This window comes from Zeus faber (assembly GCF_960531495.2).
Source record: "Zeus faber genome assembly, chromosome: 9".
Taxonomy (NCBI): domain Eukaryota; kingdom Metazoa; phylum Chordata; class Actinopteri; order Zeiformes; family Zeidae; genus Zeus; species Zeus faber.
The window spans coordinates 12,418,296-12,436,947 of NC_137197.1; the positions used below are offsets into that span (position 1 = coordinate 12,418,296).

The 18,652-nt window shown below is 44.6% G+C and overlaps 1 protein-coding gene across 1 annotated transcript in view; it reads left to right on the forward strand.

The window, feature by feature from the left end:
* Window positions 1–2,784: 2,784 nt before the first annotated feature.
* git1 (G protein-coupled receptor kinase interacting ArfGAP 1) overlaps window positions 2,785–18,652 on the forward strand; it is a gene marked incomplete at its 3' end in the record, with an annotated part of 33,031 nt that continues 17,163 nt past the window's right edge. The window contains exons 1-8 of the mRNA XM_080007454.1: window positions 2,785–3,001; window positions 9,302–9,435; window positions 11,912–12,024; window positions 13,565–13,670; window positions 13,950–14,036; window positions 14,148–14,278; window positions 15,655–15,749; window positions 16,584–16,626. Of these exons, the coding sequence (XP_079863580.1) occupies window positions 2,950–3,001; window positions 9,302–9,435; window positions 11,912–12,024; window positions 13,565–13,670; window positions 13,950–14,036; window positions 14,148–14,278; window positions 15,655–15,749; window positions 16,584–16,626 (761 nt within the window). The 5' untranslated portion in view covers window positions 2,785–2,949. The remainder of the gene's footprint in view (window positions 3,002–9,301; window positions 9,436–11,911; window positions 12,025–13,564; window positions 13,671–13,949; window positions 14,037–14,147; window positions 14,279–15,654; window positions 15,750–16,583; window positions 16,627–18,652) is intronic.

Consider the following 18,652-nt stretch of genomic DNA (forward strand, 5'->3'; position numbering starts at 1 on the left):
CTTGGGAGCATAGTTTGCCTCCCTCTCCCCCACCCCCCCCCCCCCCCCACCACCCCTCGTCTCTGCCCCCGCTGTCGATTTCAGGTGACTTGTTTGCAGATCTCTGCCTACGATAAGACTGCCATCACCCTCCTCGGCGCGTCGGTGTCCAAGCCGGTCTTCAGACAGTCACTGCAGCGGCACCGGCGTTCCCGCTCCGACCTGCCGCCGGAGAGAAGCAAGAGCCCTTGTCAAATGATTTGAGGACCGCGGTTGATTGTGTCATTACTGCAGCATTATTCCCCAAAGCCGGTTTCTTTCACCCCCCCCCCCCACCAGTGAGCAGCCTCGCGGAGCAGCATCCGCACCCGCCCGCCGCCCCTCTCCTCCGTACTGAGGCGGAGGGGAGCGAGCTGCGGCCAGATACGCGCACAGACAGCCAATCAGGAGTCGGAGAGTGCGATCACAACCATCTCCCCGAAAAGGGTTAATAGAACTAATATAAAAATATGTTACCTTATATTGCTATTACGATTATTAACTCCTTTAAACTGTTGTCATTAATTAAAGGCGTATGCACATATGACAATAATGACGGTGCTGATGAAAGACTATATTTGTTAAAACGGGTTTAATTAAAGTGAATTGAACAGGTCTAATTAAAAAAATAAATTATAAACCATTAAACCATTACATATACTGTGCGTGTGTGTGTGTGTGTGTGTGTGTGTGTGTGTGTGTGTGTGTGCGTGTGTGTGTGTGTGTGTGTGTGTATACAGTGTGTATATATATATATCTATATATATACACACACATACATACACACACAGACACACACACATACACACACACACACACACACACACACACACACACACACACACACACACACCGATCAGCCACAACATTAAAACACTAATATAATCCCGGCCATCCACATGATGTAGAAGAAAACCTGATTCATCGAACCAGGCCACCTTCTTCCAATGCTCCATAGTCCAGTTCTGACGCTCACGTGCCCATTTTCAGTGGTAGACAGGGGTCAGCATGGGCACTCTGACCGGTCTGCGGCTATACAGCACCATACGCAGCAAGCTGTGATGCACTGTGTGCTCTGACACCTTTCTATCATAGCAGCATGAACTTTTTCGGCAATTTGTGCTGCAGTAGCTCTTCTGTGGGTTATGACCAGACGGGCGAGACCTTGCTCTCTACGTGCATCAATGAGTCTTGAGCGTCCATGACCCTGTCACCGGTTTTCTAGCTGTTCTTCCTCGGACCACTTTGGTTGGTACTAGGGACTGCATACCGGGAAAACCCCATGAGATCTTTTGGTGATGCTCCTGACCCAATCGTCAAGCCAGCACAATTTGGCCCTTGTCAAAGTGGCTCGGATCCTTACACTTGCCCATTTTTCCTGCTTCCAACACATCAACTTCAAGAACTGACTGTTCACTTGCTGCCTAATACATCCCACCCCTTGACAGGTGCCATTGAAACAAGATGATCAATGTTGTTCACTTCACCTGTCAGTGGTTTTAATGTTGTGACTGATCAGTGTGTGTGTGTGTGTGTGTGTGTGTGTGTGTGTGTGTGTGTGTGTGTGTGTGTGTGTGTGTGTGTGTGTGTATATATATAAATATTTGATATATATCACATATATCAAACTCTCCAAAACTGAATAGGCATATCCGAGTAGGTTTATAAATAAAGTATCTATAGATAAATTACTAAGTTCAAAGTAACGAAGTTCAACTCATGTGTTGTTACATCTAAATCTTACCCCCAAATCTGTCTAATTAAATCTATTTGAAGCCTCATGGGAAGAATCACAGGATGATGTTCTCCAAGTTACCCATCATGGATAACACGGATGATGTGGACGCCGTGTATAAGTTGAAGTTCAAGATCAAGAGATTATTTGTCACATTCACCTTGTGTCGATTACACACATTTTAGTATTTTTTATATTTTAGGAGCTTATAGAGTTTATTGGGCGGAATCACCGGGTGTCATGACATTTTACTGCATATATGTATGAACGTGTAATGTGTATAATGTGATTAATGTGGATAATGTGGATAATGTATATGACGCAGATGATGTGGATATTGTTGATAATGTGAATAATGTGGATATTGTGGATAATGTGGATCATGTGGATAATGTGAATGATGTGGATATTGTGGATTATGTGTATAATTTGGATAATACGTTTAATGTGTATTACGTGTATAATGTGTATAATGTGAACGATGTGAATGATGTGTATCATGTGTATAACGTGAATAATGTGTATTATGTGTATAATTTGGATAATGAAGATAATTTGGATAATGTGGATAATATGTATAACGTGTATAATACTGATAATGTGTATGATGTGGATAATGTGAATGTGTATCATGCTTATAATGTATATAATGTGGATAATGCATATAATGTGTATAACGTGTATAATGTGGATGATGTTTATCATGTGTGTAAAGTGGATAATGTGTCAAATGTGGATAATTTGGATATTGTGTATAACGTGGATAATGCGGATAATGTAAATTAAAGTGTGTATAATGTCAATTAAAGCGTGGTTTGGGCTTCAGGGTGTGTGTGCGGACTGTGACAGGTAGAGAGCGCCGCTGTCTGCTGCCGATGCGGAGCACCGACCTATCCCGTCCGGACAGGGATCCAGGACTTTTCCCCCAAACCACCACAGTTCGAATCCTCCTGAACGGGGACCCGTGAGTGGACCGAGCGCTGTATCTGGTCGAGGACGGCGGGAAACCAGTTGCTGGGGAAGGAGCCGATCTGGTGGCTAGCGGCACATCGCCCGGCGGCTTCCGGGGGGGATTCGGTGCTGCTGCTGCGACGGCGGGGAGAGACGGCGGACGTCGGTCGGTTCTTCGGGGAAGGACGAGCGAACGAACGCCCATCATCATTTCCAAAAAAAACACTTCGGTCGCCGGCCCAGCGATGTCCAGGAAGCTGCAGAGGACAGAGGTCTGCGCCGACTGCAGCGCCCCTGGTAAGAGGGACAAAAAGAAGAAGAAGAAAAACACAAATACTGGATGCTTGTGGGACAATGCGTCGGGGAGGGCGGCGCGGTGTGTCGGGAGGTCCGGGCCGCGGTCACTGTCAGCCGGGTCCGCGGCGCAGGAAAGTGGCCTGCCGCGCAGGCCTCAAATTTGTTTTGATTTCAGCGCCGGACTCCGCTCCCCAGACGTCAGGCTTAGCACGGCTAGCTAGTTAGCTTAGCACGGCTAGCGAGTTAGCCTAGGCTGACACCGACTTTTCTGACCACTCGCATATCCCAGCGTGTACGGGCAATAACGCACGTAACACTGATCCTTATTTACAAACCATCTGAACTCCACGACCCGTGCTTATGTTGGTGGTGGGATTGTGCTGCGGTGTGGAGCTGGGTGTAGCTGTCACTGCGCTAGCTAACTGCTGCTACAGGTCTGAACCACAGTGGTCTGCTGGAACTGTGGAAATAGAAGCACAAATCAAAACAATAGGCTGCAAAAGTCAAGTAATGACAATAAATAAATAAATAAAAAAATCATATAAAAATTCCAATAGGCAATAAGCTAAAAAAAATTACATTTTTTGAAATATTTGCAATATAAAATAAACCTAGAATTAAAAAAAATAGACAGCAAACCTCCATATCACGCTGTCTAAAGTAGGAAATTGTGCAAGTTGCATACATTATATACACAGATACACACATACATAGATACATAGATAGAGAGTAAAATCTGTACACTGTATGTGCACCAGGGTGGAAACAATGAAGGCAAGCTGTCACTCACTCTTTATCCTTTTTTCCTCGGGTTCATGTGGAGCGAGTCCAGCAACATGACTTCTCTGCTACAATAATATTTGTCAGTTATAATTTCAGTTTTGCCGTAATGCCAAAGCTTTTGGAACCCGCCCACGGTTGTTTCAAGGAAAGGTTTCAAGTTGAGGCAATACAGCCAACCCAAAATATGAAACTTGATGAAACGGACGCGGATTCACATGCGGATTCTGGGTTTTCTGCTTCCAATCCTATTTCTTTACTGTGTTGGGGTTGAGTTGCCGTCATGCAAATACATCCTTCTCCATTGTTGAGGACATGCAATCTCATAGCCCCATATTCCCCCATCCTAACATAGACATACTTAGGGGTGTGTGTGTGTGTGTGTGTGTGTGTGTGTCTATCTGTGTAGGTGTGTGTCTGTGTAGGTGTGTGTGTTTGCATAAATGCTTGTAATGACAGCTGCCCTCTCTCTTACAGCTGCTCCTCATTTTTCGGAATGTGCGTGTGCCTAATACGCATGTACACGTTTTAAGAACGCAGGCGGTAGCTTGAATGGGAGTGACCTTAGCACGGCGGCGCTTGCTGCTCGCCCGTTCCAGGACGCGTCGTCCCTAGTGTTGCGTCTGGTGATTCGTGAGCTGACGCTCTAGACCCTGCTGTGACACTGCTTACCTGCCTGCAACAATCACGCCCCCCTCTCCTCTCCCCTCCTGTCGCCCTCCCGTCCCCTCCTCCCCCTCCCGTCCCCCCCTTTCTTCTCCGTACCTGCGTAAGATCCCCTTCCCTTGCAAACGGAAGGTGAAAGACGTGTTCACGGGTGTGCTCCGGTTATTCAAACAGGACGCGTATGAAACCGCCGCTGATGCTGACATGGGCATTTTCTTGGGGCTAGAAAGTGGAGCGCGGATAATGTTTCGCGGCGTAGCTTACAACTCACCTTTATAGAACAGACTCACTCGGTTGGAACAGTCCAACCTGTTGGATTTAGGTCAGTGGTATGGTTGGTGTATCGACCGCGCGCCTCTTGAGATGTTCTACAGTCCCCCACCAACACACACACACACACACACACACACACACACACACACGCACGGTGCACTTGACAACATGCTGACCTTGCACCTTCCACCCGTCTCTGTCATACCCAAGGGATAACCCCACGGCGTGGAGGATATCTGCTCAACCCAAACATCACACAATGGCCGGGCGCTCCTATTATGGCAATAATACAGAATAACACCGCCTTGAAGTGGGAAACTCCTGCGGTTCAGACGAACGTGTGATGTTGCTGTTGCTGGGTACCGCAGCCGTCATGAAGACTCTTCAAAGAGTCGGTGGATGTATAACCCACGACGCCCCCTTTTTCGTGATTGTTTAGGACGTCAAAGTGTCCCATGTGGCACCCTGCCTCTGTCTGATTGGCGGCCTAGACTCATGCCCCATATTTTCAGAACCAGAATAGGCTCTTCTCAACAGTGCTGGCTAAGTGATGAAAAAAAAGCCTTTGTGTGAATTGAAACCTGCCCATTAGTGGCTGAGATCAGTAAGTGGGAGTTAAGTATGGTTGCTGAAATAGATTCTAAGAGCCGGTCGCCTTCTCCTGTGTATAATGGGAGTAAGCCGGGAACGCGGCTTCCATTGTGAATGGCTCCAAAACACATAGCGAGCCTTCTTTCTCACGAGCCACATGTATAATTTTAGTTTACGGTAAGGTTAGTCATTATAGCCTATTCTGTTGCACTCTGAGCACACCTGGCAAACAATGTGTCGATGCCATACAGCAGATCTGAAAAGAAGAGTCGTCAAACTCAAACCTGAATTGTGTTGCTTGCCAACACTCTCACTCCAATCAAATATCGCCCTCTAATTGCTTAATGGTTGGGGCCAGTATTGATTCGACAGGCCAGGCGGATAGCTTAGCCTTTTTGGGAGCGTTTTTATATTTATAACACAGATTAAGGAATTAAACTGCTGCAGTCCGCTCTTTTACAGCTTATGGGCTACTGTTCCAAATGACACTATAGCTTCTCCCGCAAACCATTTTGCATTTGCTGCTCGCAGACAACAATAACGAGTTCATCAACTGATAAACAATTTCAGCTCCATTAACGCTCGAAGCCCTTCCGCTTTTATCCCTACATCGAGAGTGAGTAATGTCAACAGTGTGTGTGTGTGTGTGTGTGTGTGTGTGTGTCTGAGGGTATGAATATGATCCAGATATCATGACTCATGTGTGTGGCTGAGCTTCAATAGGCCGGTCTCGTTTCCTTCTGCATTCTTCCTCACCCGATCCTCACCTCCCTCGTACGCAACCCACCACCCACTGCCTTGCCTCCAACGTTGTAATCCCCACCCATATGTCACTTCGGGCAGGCCAAAGCAAATCACTCAAAAGTACGAAGTGAGTTTTACTGAAGTGCCAAATGATTGTAGAAAAGCAGTAGGTCTGACATTTAAAGCTGCCACTACGGTGCCATTGGATTTATACCAAGCTGCTTAAGCTGCTGATAAATGGTCAGATTTAACATGTTTGTGCCCTTTCTGTGTTTGTGTTTGGATATGAACTTGCATTTTCATACAACACAATAGTCCTACACATCAAAACGTCTATCCCTGAATACACTGACTTTATGGAATGAACCTAGCACATTATTTCACACCATTACGCTCATTGGACACCTCTGCTATTGTGCAGAAAGACATCATCTGGCTCTCTCGGCTCCTGTGAACCAAGGAAACGGAGCCAAGAACAAATGGTCTACACGCTCAAATTTCTTAGAGCCACAAGTAGCATATGTTAAAAAAGGAAGGCGTTAGTAACAATACTTTATATGCATGGGAGAGGAGGCCCTGCTTTGATTCGTAATCAGTCCCCTACCTTATTAACCCCGGTCAGTAAGCCACCAGGCTAAAGATTCCTCTTATCAATGTCGGCTAGCTGGATACTTTTTGTTTCTGCTGTAGCTATCTAGCAACTTGTGTGATCTTCCCCGAGAAGTATACTGTTGTTGGGAGGCTCTTATATGTGTGTCCCTTTAGGGAAAATCAGCAACAATTTTGTGTGTGTGTGTGTGTGTGTGTTTGTGTGTGTGTGTGAGCGTGTGCCAAACTAAGTTCATCAGTTTGTTGCACAGTGAATGCACATTAGGGAGAAATATTCCCAAGTCCGAGTTGTTGGAGACACACGAGCGCACCTGCACGTCTTCCTCTCCTCCGGCGTCTCACTGTGTGTACAATATACAGACAATGACAAATTTGTTGGTACCCTTCGATGAAAAAATAAGAACTCACAATTTCTCTGAAATAACTTGAAACTCACAAAATTAATTGGCATCCATCATTGTTTATTCCATATTTAATAGAAATCAGACTTTGCTTTTGATTTTTGATTCAACAGAATATTTTTCATAATAAACCAAATGAAAATGGCATGGACCCTTCACCTAATATTTTGTTTCACAACCTTTAGAGGCAATCACTGCAATCACGCGATTTCTGTAGCTCTCAATGAGACTTCTGCACCTGTCAACGGGTAGTTTGGCCCACTCTTCCTCAGCAAACTGCTCCAGCTGTCTCAGGTTTGAAGGGTGCCTTCTCCAGACTGCATGTTTCAGCTCTTTCCATAGATGTTCAATAGGATTCAGATCAGGGCTCATAGAAGGCCACGTCAGAATTGTCCAATGTTTTGTTCATATCCATTCTTGGGTGCTTTGAGCTGTGTGTTTTGGGTCATTATTCTGTTGGGGGACGCATGACCTGCAACTGGGACAGAGCTTTCTGACACTGGGGAGTATGTTTCACTTCAGAATGCCTTGATAGTCTTGAGATTTCATTGTGCCCTGCACAGATTCAAGGCACCCCGTGCCAGACGCAGCAAAGCAGCCCCAAAACATAACCGAGCCTCCTCCATGTTTAACAATAGGTATGGTGTTGTTTTCTTTGGAAGCTTCATTTTTTCATTTGTGAGCATAGAGCTGATGTGACTTGCCAAAAAGCTTCAGTTTTGACTCATCTGTCCAAAGGACATTCTCCCAGAAGCATTGTGGCTTGTCAATATGCATTTTAGCAAATTCCAGTCTGACTTGTTTATTTTTCTTTCAAAAGTGGAGTCCTCCTGGGTCTTCTTCCATGGAGCCCACTGCCACTCAAAAAGCAACGGATGGTGCGAGCAGACACTGATGTACCTTGGCCTTGGAGTTCAGCTTGTACCTCTTTGGAAATTTTCCTTGGCTCCATTCGCACTATCCTTCTCTTCAATCTGGGGTTGATTTTCCTCTTGCGGCTGCGTCCAGGGAGGTTGGCTCCAGACCCATGGACCTTAAACTTCTTAACAATATTTGCAACTGTAGTCACAGGAACATCAAGATGCTCGGAGATGGTCTTATATCCTTTACCTTTAACATGCTTGTCTATGATTTTCTTTCTGATCTCCTCAGACAACTCTCTCCTTTGCTTTCTCTGGTCCATGTTCAGTGTGGCGCACACAATGATACCAAACAGCAGAGTGACTACTTTTCTCCATTTAAATAGGCTGAATGACTGATTATGAGATTGAAGACATGTGTGATACCAATTAAAGAAAACAGTTAGTTTGAAATATCACTATAATCTAATTATTTATAATATATTCTAACGGGTGCCAACAAATTTCCAGGCCATTTTAGAATATAATTGATCTCCTTAGCAATAATTGATCTCTTTTCACAGTTTCTTTGCTTTACTCCATCACATACCAAAGGCAAGCCAGTATACATGATGAAATTGTTTTTAATTTCATCACTTCTCAGGAGGAATGAAGCATTGTTTCAATGAGCTGTAAGGGTACCAACACATTTGTCCACATATATATATATATATATGTATATAGTTTTTTTTATAATTATTTTTTTTTAATTTTAGGGGTGTGTGTGTATTAGAGCAACAACGGTGCATGTTAAAAACAATGTAAATACTGTTTTTATGAATATTTGATCTCAATTAATATTTATACATTCAGAATCAATAAGGGGACCAACGAAGTAAAATCAATAAGGAGAATCGAAAATGGCGTGAAATAGTAATGACACTTGGCTCAAAGCCTGTGTGTGACTTTCAGTAGGGAAGGGCATTATAATTTTTTTTTCACCTATCTCCCTGTCACACTCCTTCCCCACACACCCCCAAATGATCTCAATCCCGCATCACATGTGCTCCGGGGGGCCAGGCCAAATGTCACCCTGGTCCCTCGCTGCAGGAGGGTGTCATTAGAGCCATCAGTGTGTCCAGACTGGCATCTAAAGGGCTTTCCTGTCACGACTGGGAACCCAGAGGAGCCTTCGTTTAGACTTTAATGACTGTCGTAGCGAAGCATTTAATGAGCCCTACACGAGGACCCTGGGCTATCTGTCATACACAGTGTGCTTTTTAAAAGGTCCTAACGCCGGCCATCTGCCTGTCCCTCTCTCTATCTATCTATATCTATATATCGCTATCCATCTCTCTCTCTCTCTCTCTCTTTCGCTCTCGTTCTCTCTACGAAAGACCCGGGATGGACCAGCATCAACCGAGGGGTTCTGATCTGCGACGAGTGCTGCTCGGTCCACCGCAGCCTGGGCCGCCACATCTCCATAGTCAAGCACCTGAGGCACAGCGGATGGCCCCCCGCGCTGCTGCAGGTAAGATGGCGGGGGGGACAGGACAGGACAGGAGAGAGCAAGAGGGCAGGTGGACGAGCGGGGAGACGCCGGGAATGTTGCGCAGGGGCCAGCCGGTCCGGCAAGGGACATCAGGGGAAATGTCTCGGTCTAGGTATCCGGGAAGGATGAAATGCAATTACCTGTGGCCCTGGCACATGGAACGGCTTGTACATTATCCCACAAATAGGCCTGAAGGCTCAGTGTCCCGCTCTTACTTCAACCGTAGAAGATGCACTATGTGTCTATAATAGGTCAGCGTATTGGGCAGAATTGAGGAGGAAATTTTTCAATTCCTTTAAGACTGCAGTGGTATTTGATTTAAGCTGAAAATGGTCGGATAACTTCCAAACAAAGTATCAATATTACAGTTTTCAAATGGATTGAATCGAATTATAGAGTTGAATAGAATTGGTATCCATTTTTTGACTATATGTATGATTAAAGGTCTTGTCAATTTGCCCTGTTCAATCAAGCATTGACCTGTTTCTCTTAATTTATGTGGTTCTGTAGTCTATTTTTTTCATCTTTATCTCTCGACATGATCAGGAATGGATGTTTGGAAGTCAAGTGTTAATCGACAGTATGTCACCACAGAAATAGTTTGGTCTCTCTTGGCTCGAGGGCTGCACAAAATGAGCAAAAAGGCAAATGGTTAGAAAAAGATGGCAACCTTGGCAGACATACCAGATGTGGAGCCCAAATGACGCTTCTAGTTGTGGTTCCAGTGCATGTTATTTTGTTTTCACACCAAAATTAGCGGCTTGACCAGGCTTTTAAAAACCTGTGTAAACCCGCTAAAAATAGGCGTTTGACACCGTTCCCATTGCCAGGAGAAAGTTTTTTTTTTTTCTGGTGCGTCACATTCGACGTCAAGAACATTCCGGAAAAGGGGCGTTTCGTGGTGCCAGTGTGATTGAGCGCAAAACAGTAGAGGAGACAGCGACTTAAACAAACAACGACATAAAACTGTAAAACAGTTTGAAAAAAGTATTTTGAGCCGTTCAAAAGAATCGGATCGTTCATGAACGACCCAACACTACAGTAGAAGCGGCGTTGGAGTATTGGTGCGTGCACCGGTCCTTCAGCGGCGGGGAGCGGGGACTGGCTTGGGGCGATGTTGGAGTGACTTGGAGTGGGGTATTACAGAAAGGGGTATTGCAGACTTTTTGGGGGGGGATAATTTACTATAACAAATATATTATTTTCTGAACTGTTGAAGGTCCATACCAGTTTCAGATTTAGTTTAAGCCAGTTTTTACTATTCAGAGCACGTTTTCACTAACTTTTAATATTGCTTAACCAGGAGATCATTTGAAAGTAGGTTTCTCACAATATATCATTTTTGCCTTCTCGCAGATGATACCCTCCGTCACGTTATCTCCTGCGAGCTGCTTCCCCGTCAACCACGCCAACAGCAGATTCTCCATCTTTTCATGGACAGTGGTCCGCAAGCTTAGACATTATTTTAACGCCCTTGGCTGGCGTAATAGTCTCCTTCTGCTTCAGTATGGTACATATCGTAGAAGTACTACGCTCATACTGCCTCGCAAATTCCATCACACGCACACCTCGCTCATGTTTTTCTATTATTTTGCGCTTTAAGTCAATGGACCCATGGTTTGGAAAAAAAAATATTGGCAAAATAACTGCACAAAAAGCACAAATCGCAAGCACAAAACACAAAAGAGATGCTTCCACGCTCAGGTAACTACGTGAAGTAAAGGAGTGAGACGCGGGATGCCGGCCGCATTCGCTCGCTACGCCCACCAGCAGCGGTGCACCTGAAGCTCGCTCCTCGTAACTCACATTTTTGCTCGCAAATCAATACAAAAAAGCTTGTATGTTAGTGCGCTCGTAACTCAAGATACCACCGTATAAACGATTACACCACTTAGTTACACTTATTTTTTATCGTCAGGAATACTTTCTTGTGTTTTTTTGTGTTTTTTAATAGGAAAAGTTTAATCATTTCAGCCAGAATGTGTCTTTGTGGTAGTTTCGCCAACCACACGCCACCAAAGTGGCGTTTTCAGGGAGCTCCGGCACAGAGACACAGACGACTGGGTTTCAGACACACAGTTTATTGTAGAGAGTGGGCTAGATGGAATAAGCCCAGGAGCAGATGGACACGTGTCATGACAAGGGCACCTCTCCTGAGTGTGTGTGGGGATGGGGGTTTTACCTGCTGTTTGTTACACCAACCACCGAGCAACGGGTATGCAGCCACTCTGATCCTCGGCCCCCAATCACCCAGAACCAGGACAGGTATGGCTGCTCAAAACACACCGTCCCCACACCACAGACTTTTATTGTAATACATGCGGATACACTGAGTGACTACCGTGTGACGCCACCACAAAGAGCCAGACAGACACGGTGTGTTTTTGCCAGGTGTTTTGTAACGGTGTTCCAGTGTGCTGCGTGTTGAAGTGCTTTGTGTGTGTGTGTGTTTCAGATGGTGCAAACCCTGGCCAGTAACGGGGCCAACTCCATATGGGAGCACAGTCTGCTGGACCCAGCTCAGGTGCAGAGTGGCCGCAGGAAACCCAACCCTCAGGACAAAGTCCAGTGAGTCCACCGACCACCACAACCACACCACACAACCCCTCTTGTAAACAAAAGTGATTAGTGATTAAAAAGAAAAGGTTTAGAAGCCATTTGACCTCATGCACACACATGACGTATTTACGTACCAACAGCGCTGTAAAACAGAGTAACTGTATAAAACTCCCCTAAAGGCATATTTTATGTCAATTTCATTGTGTGTAAAATTGCCGATTACAAACGTTGCCTAAAACAAGAAGTTGCCCAAAAATCTGTGTTCAAGCACATAGAGAAAAAACACATTTGGCTCTGCACTATATATATATATATTTTTTTTTTCTGTATTTGACCTTTATTTAACCAGAAGGTGCCTTGAGATTAAAATCCCTCTTCCGTGGGCGGCCTGGCCAAGATAACATACCAATTGGAAGAGAATAAAAACAATAACCGGTTACACAGGCACAGGAGTAATCCAGTCCACGGAAAACAATTGTTACTCCTCAGTAACAGTCTTTTCACACGGCTTTGAACTCGCCCAAGGAGACAAGACCGCTAAGACTAGGAAAATGTTGCGCAGGACTATACAACTGGCAATAAATAAACAAAACAAAAAAAACACCACAACTACATTTCCTACAATAAAAACAGCTAGTTTCCTCTGTAGTTCCATGCACTGCCACCTTAACCAATCACAATTTGCTCATTGACTTTCTTAAACAAGTGAGCCATTGCGTACATTTTATTTTTATTTTTTTTGCATATTGCACATACGTTATTTGGCTAAAGTACAACATTTTTCTAATTCCAGGGTTGTTAACAGGTCCTTGAGGTGCTTGAAGTGCTTGCATTTCATCCTCGGAAATTGGAGTACTGGAATACCTTGAAAATAGCCCCTTTTGTGCTGAAGTGCCTGAAAAGTCCTTAAAAAAAAACTGTCGTTGAAAACCTATGATATTCCCCCTAGTTTCGTTCTTCAAATCGTAACGTAATACATTTTAATACAGAATCGCTTTTATGATATAGATTATACCAAGAAAATGTAAATTTAAGCCAGCATGGCTGGACATAGGCACTTATAGTAGGAGGTAGTAGGTAGTAGTAGGATCACAAATATAAATAGTATACAATGAAACAATAACATATTATATTTAAATTAATGAAGATCACATGGAAAATTGATCAAATTTGTTTTGTGGGAAGTCCTTGAAAATGAAAAAAATAGTGCTTAAACAAGTACTTGAAAGTCATTTAATTTTATTGCCTAATGCCAGAATGAACCCTGTTAGATTAACGAGAAATACCTGATCACCGATAGTGATTTCAAAACAAATATATAACAGAAATATGTCTATGCAGAAGCAGTATATCACAATATGAGTGGATAATATCTCAAAATACAGTAATAATATTTAATATTTTCAAAGCATGTTGATTTGTAGGAACCCTAAGCAGACCAGGGCGCTAAATATGACGAGGCCTTTTCCCTCCCTAGCTCGAAACAAACCCAAGTCCACTTATCCCCCCGTGCTGCCATGTTTTCCTAAACACTGTCCCTGTCCCACAGTCCCACCAAGTCGGAGTTCATCCGCGCCAAGTACCAGATGCTGGCCTTCGTCCACAAGCTCCCCTGCCGCGACGACGACGGCGTCACCACCAAGGATCTCAGCAAGGTGAGCGAGAGGTCAGAGGTCGCACGGGCGCGGAGGTCACGGCCCCTGGTTAAGCTGGTTAATTAGCCCGCACGTGCGAAAGTCACAGGAGCTGTGCACTTGAGCACAAGCACCTTGTCATCACACACACACACACACACACACACACACACACACACACACACACACACACACACACACACACACACACACACACACACACACACACACACACACACACAAACGCGCGCGCATACAGGCTGATAACCCCCTCTCTATGACTTTTTCTCTTATCTTCAGCAATTGCATTCCAGCGTCCGGACAGGGAGTCTGGAGACATGTCTGCGGCTGCTGTCCCTTGGAGCCCAGGCCAACTTCTTCCACCCGGTCAGGAAAACACAAACTCTCACTCCGGCCGGTTATTTTACCGGCTTTTAGCGATTTCTGACTTTTTTCTCCCTGTCTGTCATGTCTGTCCGTCCCCCAACCCCCTTCCAGGAGAAAGGCACCACCCCTCTCCACGTCGCTGCCAAAGCGGGCCAGGTGCTGCAGGCAGAGCTGCTGGTGGTGTATGGGGCTGACCCCGGCGCGCTGGACATCAACGGACGCACGCCCATGGATTACGCCAGGTACGCCACCATACCAAAATGGAAGGCCTTGAGGCAAAATGTCAACGTCACGCCTTTGATTGACATTTTTGGAAGTTTTTGCAGGGTATGCACGAGGGCTGTCAAACAATGGTTTGATATTCAAATGCTATTCGAATTGTAAAAAAAAAAAAAAAAAGACATTAGAATCTGGAAATTAACATTCGGAAAAAAGAAAAATGCAGTGTTTCAGCAGCGTTATTAATTTTTCTAAAAATGGTGCACACATACGTCCACATACATCCTCTTTGTGTGCACAAGTGAATGAGCTTTGTCTGTGCGCCGCTCCGTGCCCTCTTTTTAGATTGTTTATTATTTATTTTTTTCATCCAGCAGCTGAGCAGGTGCAGATGCTTTATGCTCATTAAATAAATAAACAAACTGTAAATAAAAACAGACGCAGTGTTCTGGAAGAGGCTCCGTCCGGTCTCTGCAAGTGTTCCAGGCTCTGCCAGCAGCACACGCCCCCGCACAGCGCACTGTGGCCCGGGACGGAGCACCCTCACCGGGGGCTGCGCGGATGTCCGGTTATTACAATCACTTAATTAGGTGTTGTTTTGGGTTTTTTTCTTCTTCTTTTTCATTTTTTGTTGTCGCTTTCTAAAATCTCACAACAAAGAAAAAAGAGCAGAGGAGCAAAATAAAAGGACTGAATTGTGTAACTATCCAGCAGGAGGAGGAGGAGGCAGAGGCGGAGGCGGTGGCAGCTGGGGGCCGCAATTGGACGATTGAAATTTAGCACCATCGCCGAGGCCTAACGTGCAATAACACAGCCTTAGAGTTGGTCAAATTATAACATTTTAATCATTTTGTAATAGAATTTCGAACTTGTTTTTTTTTCAGAAGGAATATTCAAATGTGATTTTTGGCCAATGTTGACAGCTCTCGTATACATAAACGTGTGAAAGGTGTTCTTGGTATGTCCACTGTTAAGATGTTGCAGTTGTTGGCAGAAAGTTCAAATAAATGCATGTCAAATTTCTAATACAGGATTTAATATGAATTCAGATGGGGTTTTTTTTGTTACCCAAAAATGCATGTTAAGACTCATTAGAGCTGACAAAATCAAATGGCACAGTGGTTTTAAATCGAATCTCAATCTCAATATTACAGCATGCTGGGGAATACTTTTGAAGCGTTCATGCAATATTATAGACTGAATCTTGAAATGAGAGGGTTATAATAAAAATATTTTCGCTGTTTTTTTGTTTTTTTTTTTATCTATTATTGCGAAGAAATGGGCACTAAAAAATATATCGATATACTGTGGAAGATGCACAGATGCAGGCGTTTGGTGGATCGCTGTTTTCCTTTTCTTTATTTCAGTATTTATTAGATGGTGGTGATGTTTTTTCCAGGCAAGCGGGGCAGGTGGAGCTGGCGGAGCGGCTGGTGGAGTGTCAGTACGAGCTGACGGACCGGCTAGCGTTCTACCTGTGTGGTCGGCGTCCAGGTGAGCACGCTTGACAGGCTGCAGCAACACACTTCTGAAAAGGCTGCTGTTAGGTACCCCTTTCAAGGCTGTTTGTTGTGTTACAACTTTGTTTCCTTTCTTATATTTTCTGCAATTCTTCTTTCTATTCTGCTTGACACGTTCAAATTGTCTGTAATTCGCTTAAGTCAAGTAAATATATTCTGCTTCTGTTCAGACTTCTGTTCAGAGTTTTTTGATATATCTGTGTGATTGTTCTGACCTAAAATGCTTGATTTTTTTTTTTTGCAGTGGCCTTTCTCAAAACTTGCAACGCAATTTCCCAACTTGTAGTATGGGTGTTCTGTTTATGTTAAATTATGGGAACTGGCAAAAAAAACTTCACGTCAAAGTAAAATAAAAAAGTAGTTTTATTTGATTTTTTTCTAAATTACCAATAAATGAAGAGGGATACTTAATCGCGTCCTATAATAAGTGTTCTGCATATCACAGAAACAACTGTAAATATTTAAATACTCATCCTTAATTTGTCAACATAAAGACCCATGGGCTCAACGTTACAAAAATTGTAATACTGTGCTCTCACTAGGTTAATAATTATTTATAGAAATGTATAAATAATTTAAAAAACCAACTTTCAAATAAAAATAAAACCAGTGACCTTGTGATGCCGGTGAGGGTCTGTCTTCTCGGGGACAAGTTTAAGCGATCTGTTGATTTAGACATTTAATGTGGGAAAAAGTTGCAACAAAAAGTCGCAAAATTGACAAGCTCTGTCGCAAATGTTGCAGAGACTAAGGCTGAATTGGCATTAACTATTGCGATCGTAATTTCCGTCCCTGCCTCTCCTCTCAGATCACAAGAACGGCCACTACATCATTCCACAGATGGCAGACAGGTACGTTTCAACCCACATTTTTGCATGTGCTTTGACGCATGAGGGTGGGGTGGCCTGGTCGCATGAAGGAGAAGCTCTGTTACCTCCTAGTTAGTTACAGCTTGTTTTCGCTTCAATGTGATCCTCCCCTGTACAGCCTACATTGCATGAGTCATCTCGCAGTGTTGCAGTTTAGTTTACGACCAGGCGGTGGCGCTTTAGTATTTTTTAGTATCGGTGGGGTGGGGAGGTTGGGGCGGTGTCTTGTTTAACCGAGCTGGCTGCTGTGACCTCAACGCTGAGTCACGCCGTTCCCCACTAACTCACTCAAGAGATTTAAGATTGTTGAGGTGCGCTTGATTTGTCGAAAGTCTGAAATCTGACTTTGGATTTGCTGCTGGCGAATCGAGCGCGCCTCAAAGTCTGTTTGTTGTTCCGAGGCGGCCCGAGCGACCCGGCCCCGCGCTCTGCTCAGGGGAATGCTGCCTCTTTCACAGGAAGTTTTGAAGCCGTTTTCACCTGGCCTCTGTACCTGTCTGTCTTTCTCTCTCTACCTCTCTCTACCTCTCTCTCTCTCTCTCTCTCTTTCTCTCTCCTCCCTTTTTTCACACTTTCCGTCTTTGCCGCGCTTGGTGGAGCCAGAGCTCGTCCTAAGTGCCCGACACAGAGGTATCTTCACTCTTTTTTTCTTTTTTTTCTTTTTTTTTTTCTCCTCCTTCCCCTTTTTACCGGAATGTTCCTCCCTTTTCCTTTCGGTGTCATTCCCTCTACTTTAACGCCCTCCTCCTAGAGTGCCCGGCTCCGTGCTGTCATGTAGTTTCTCTTGTCCATTTGTTTTCAGAGCGAGAGGGGAAGCGGCATCAAGCCCTGGACTTCTAGGATGAATGAAATGAAAACAGTGTTTTTAAATGTTTCCTTCAACTCCGGGCTGGAAAATCAAGTTCACAGCAGAGAAAATTCACATTTATTCAATAGAAAAACATTTGGAAATCCGAAGCGACATAAGCCGCGTTTCCACCACAGGAACTTTCCCCAGGAACTAGGAACCTTTGGAGGGACTCGGTGCGTTTCCACCACAGGAACCAGGGTCTAAATTTAGTTCAGAGGATAAAGTCCCAGCAACCAAGAAGTCTGTAGTCCTTTTCAAAAGTCCAAGAACTGTAGGGATGGGCCTTGCAGCACTAAACATTTGTGATTGGTCAAATACGCGCAGCATATTTTATGGACACCATTTTTAAAAATCTGTAGCCACAAACCGACTGAATGTGCAAGGTTCAGTTTGTACAAAAAAACGGAAAAAGACGTTTTTTTGATAATAAAAATATATATATACACACACCGATCAGCCACAACATTAAAACCACTGACAGGTGAAGTGAACAACATTTCTCATCTCGCTCCAGTGGCACCTGTCAAGCGGGATATATTAGGCAGCAAGTGAACAGTCAGATCTTGAAGTTGATGTGTTGGAAGCAGGAGAATGGGCAAGCGTAAGGACCTGAGCGACTTTGACAAGGGCCCCACTGTGATGGCTAGACGACTGGGTCAGAGCATCTCCAAAACGACAGGTCTTGTGGGGTGTTCCCTGTATGCAGTGGTTAGTACCTACCAAGAGTGGTCTAAGGAAGGACAACTGGCGACAGGGTCAGGGCAAGTTAATTGATGCGCGTGGGGAGCGAAGGCTATCCCGTCTGGTCCGATCCCACAGAAGAGCTACTGCAGCACAAATTGATGAAAAAGTTAATGCTGCTGTGATAGAAAGTGTATGGGGCTGCGTAGCCACACACCAGTCAGAGTGCCCATGCTGACTCCTGTCCACCGCCGAAAGCGCCTACAATGGGCCAAGAGCGTCAAAACTGGACCATGGAGCAATGGAAGAAGGTGTCCTGTGGATGGCCGGGGGGGATAGGGTCCGATCCCGTGGAGCATCTGTGGGATGTGCTGGAACAACAAGCCCGATCCATGGCGGCCCCACATTGTCACTTACAGGACTTTGAAATATGCTAATAAATGCTGCTAAAGTCTTGGTGCCAGATACCACAGGACA